The sequence below is a fragment of the Scyliorhinus canicula genome, chromosome 7, assembly GCF_902713615.1.
Source record: "Scyliorhinus canicula chromosome 7, sScyCan1.1, whole genome shotgun sequence".
Classification (NCBI taxonomy): Eukaryota; Metazoa; Chordata; class Chondrichthyes; order Carcharhiniformes; family Scyliorhinidae; genus Scyliorhinus; species Scyliorhinus canicula.
The window spans coordinates 159676128-159679596 of NC_052152.1; the positions used below are offsets into that span (position 1 = coordinate 159676128).

Sequence of the window (3469 nt, forward strand, 5' to 3'; positions counted from 1 at the left end):
CTATCTAAAGAGGCACTATCTCCAACTGAGGAAACATCAAAAGACAATTCTGCTTGCATTGATCTGATGTATCTTCTCTTCATTAGCTCAGGGAGGCCCAGAGCATGGGAACATGAGTTTTAAAATGACACGGGCCACTTTGAACATTAGGTCCCAAACATAAAACCTAAAAATAAAAATAAACGTATAAATAAAGGCAGCGAGGCAGATATTTGCTTTGCACTAAAACTGATTTTAATTCATTTTAAAAGAGAAAAATAAATACAATATTGCTCATTTGATAAAATAATTTCTGCTATTTCTTTGACCCACATCAAAGTTGACTTAAATTTGAAGCATTCCTTTTCCTGGTCATGGTACAACGAAATATTAACAGAGCACCTGGTCCCTCATGTGAAGTCCTATTCGCTTAATAACTTAGGCAACTTTGTCGAGCCTTAACAATCGACACATCTTCATTGACGGCCTCTTTGTTTTACAATCCATTCGAAGTGACCTACTTCAACCAGGTTTAGGCATTTGCCAAACTGGCAGCAACTTGGTTGGAAAAAGGGATGCTGCAAGCTTTCGTCAACAATCAACATATATTCCTAAAATGTAAATAGCTACCATTTCCCGCCCCCTCCCCCCCCCCCCCAAAAACTTTGTACCCAATTCAAGTGTTGAAGCGAACAGAATAAAATGTTCTCCAACACACTGACACGCTGAGTCACTGCGAGTGACGCAATTCAAATTAAAACATTTTCAGCATCGATTCGAGAGAAAAACAAGCTGCTGAAAACATCGCTGCTCCGCCACTGAAGCGAACCACGTCCGAAATATCTAGTTCATAAAAATGGAGAGAGAGAGACCGAGAGGGGACAGACAGTATAAAAGGTGGAAAAGGGAACCTCGAGTTGACAGCAGCAGCAGCCTCGACCAGTCTCTTGGGGGAGACAGGCGGCGCCATCCCGAGAGGTTATTTAAAAAACGGCAGTTCAAGCACTTCTTTGTGTCAAAATAATACTTATTTAAAAACAAAAATATCCAAAAGGTCTACAGTAATGCTGTAACGCGTCTCGATAGGAGCAGGATCCCCAACCTATACATACATAAGAAATATAGAAATAGAACATTCTGGGAGCAGGAAGAGGAGGGTGGGGGATGTAGAAAACAGTTTCTGTCATCTGACAATTACAAATGAATCTCACACTTGGCAAGTTACACGCTGTTGCGTCATGTGTTTCGACTGAACAAAGTCACAGTTAAGCACGGCATCATTTTATATACATTTATATATAAAACCCCACAATTCTGGTTTCCACAAGCATCATTCATCCCTCTCCCTGCAGTTTCAAAACGCAGAGGTTAAGGTCATCTAAACGATATATATATATAAAACCTCGGTTACTGCAATGTGCTGTAAACATTGAGAGAATCCTCTATATACAAAGAGTCCTTTGATCGCCTCTTTCTTTTTTTAGCTGTTGTTGTTGTTGCAAGAGTCCTTTAAAAAGAAAAAGATGCATAAATATTGGGAGCTGGCGGCCGGGCCGGGTGTCAGCAGTTGTTGGAGGCGGAGAGCAGGGTGTGCTCGGGGAGTTGTTTGAATAAGTTTCTCAGAGTTGCCAGCTCCCGGCTCAGCTGCTCCACCCGCTTCTGCAGCCGCTCGTTCTCGGTGGTCAGTTCCAGCACTTTGTGCTGAGTCTCCACGTTCCTCAGCTTGGCCTTGTCCCGGCTCTTGCGCACCGCGATGTTGTTCCTCTCCACGCCTCATCCGGTACTCGTCGCTGTGCTTGTCCACCAGCTTCTTGCTCTTGCTCTTGCCGCCGCCCGCCGCCCGGCAGGAGTCGGCCGAGTTGGGGGTGGCGGGCGGGCTGGAGGAGGACAGCGAGGAGGCGGTGGACAGGTTGCTGTTGCTGCCGCTGGCCACGCACTGGTACTGCAGCAGCGCCGGCCTCACGTACGATGAGGAGGAGGAGGGAGCGGCCGGCATGCCGCCGTCCTCCTCCCGGGACTCCTGCTTGACCCTCTTGCCGTCCGGGCTCTGCTCGAACACCGGCTCCAGCCGCGTTTCCAGGAACTGCGGCGTGCAACTCAGGATGTTGCCCTGGTGCCGGCCGCCGGCCGCCGAGCTGCGCATCATGGCCAAGTAGGCGCTGTAGTCGGGCAGGGATTTCTTCTTGTACTCCTCCGACAGCATGATATCCGCCAGGAGGTCGCTGCTGAGCTCAAAGTTGCCCCCTGCTGCCGAGGCGGTGGCCGGGTCGATGTAAGGGCTGAAGTCGATGGCGCTCTCGTTGTCCCCGATGCCGAGATCTGTCATCGGACGGTCGCGGTGCAGCTTGTTCATGGAACAGTCCGGCTCGTAGAAATTGCCCACTTCCATCAAACTAGTGTAGGTCTGAGCCGCGGGGAAACATGGCGAGTCGCAACGCGAGTCCCAACTGGTCAGACTTTGCATGAAAGCCGTGGTTGCAACAGATGAAAGAAGGGGTTACCAACCCTTCGCGAAAAGTAAAGCAAAATGGCTTTTTGTTTTAAATAATTAAAAAAAACAAAGGCTCAAATGCTCAGCCGCCAGGTCCTCTCGATCGCTCAGGTGACACTTGTGTCAGAAGCACTGTCTTAAACTTTGCACTCTGCAGTGGGTGAGCTGAGATGCAGTGTGCCTGGAATCTGGCTGTACTGAGGTTTGAAGCTGCTACAAACTCTCGCCCAGTTCTTATATTTATAACCACATAGCTCCTGCCATTGACGTCAGCTGGCACCCTGCCATCGCTTCCAACTTTTTTTTCGCTCTCACTCACTCCTCTCCGCCAGATCGAGGAGGAGATGTGGCGCCGCCGTTTAACATAATTATTATTCCTGATATCTGCCCACTATTTTTCGCCTTTAGAATCAAACCCCTTAGGGAGGAGTGTGGATCTACCTCATAAACAACTTGAAGCCACTCGATAAACCCGCACTGTTAATTGCAGATGAGAAGGGAAGTGACTGTTTGAAAGTATGTTATCTTGTGGGATGGGGCAGTATTTGGAACCTTATGAGACCCCCACCCCTCCCCCCCCCCCCCCCCCCCCCACATTCGGGCAGCTGTCACAATAATGTGCATGTGTTTTTTTTAAACGAAACTTTATTCTGTGCTTAAAAACTACCGACATTCTGTCAAATTGCACGATCACAAGATGTAAGAGGTCACCCAAAACCTATGCTTCCTTGTACAATGCATCATCATCAACAACTTGTGCTTATGCAGCCCATTTAACCGGGTTAAATATTTCACACACACAAACGTTATCAGAGAAAAGGTGACAGGCCAGGCCTTAAAGAGAGGCTCCAATGAGGGAATTTCAGAGCTTAGGCTCGAAGTAATTGACGGTAAGGTTACCGGTGCTGGGATGAAGGAAGTGAAAAATACACAGCATTCACAGGAGGCCAGAGTTGGTGCAAGGTGGAGATGAGCTGGGGGCAAGGGTTATAAGGAAAT

General features: G+C 48.1%; 1 protein-coding gene across 1 annotated transcript; it reads right to left on the reverse strand.

Annotated features, from left to right (window-relative positions):
* Window positions 1-211: 211 nt before the first annotated feature.
* LOC119969481 (CCAAT/enhancer-binding protein beta-like) lies at window positions 212-2697 on the reverse strand. The gene is given in 2 exon segments (XM_038803159.1): window positions 212-1746; window positions 1748-2697. Coding segments are annotated over 2 exon segments (903 nt in total). The 5' UTR covers window positions 2444-2697; the 3' UTR covers window positions 212-1539.
* Window positions 2698-3469: the final 772 nt, after the last annotated feature.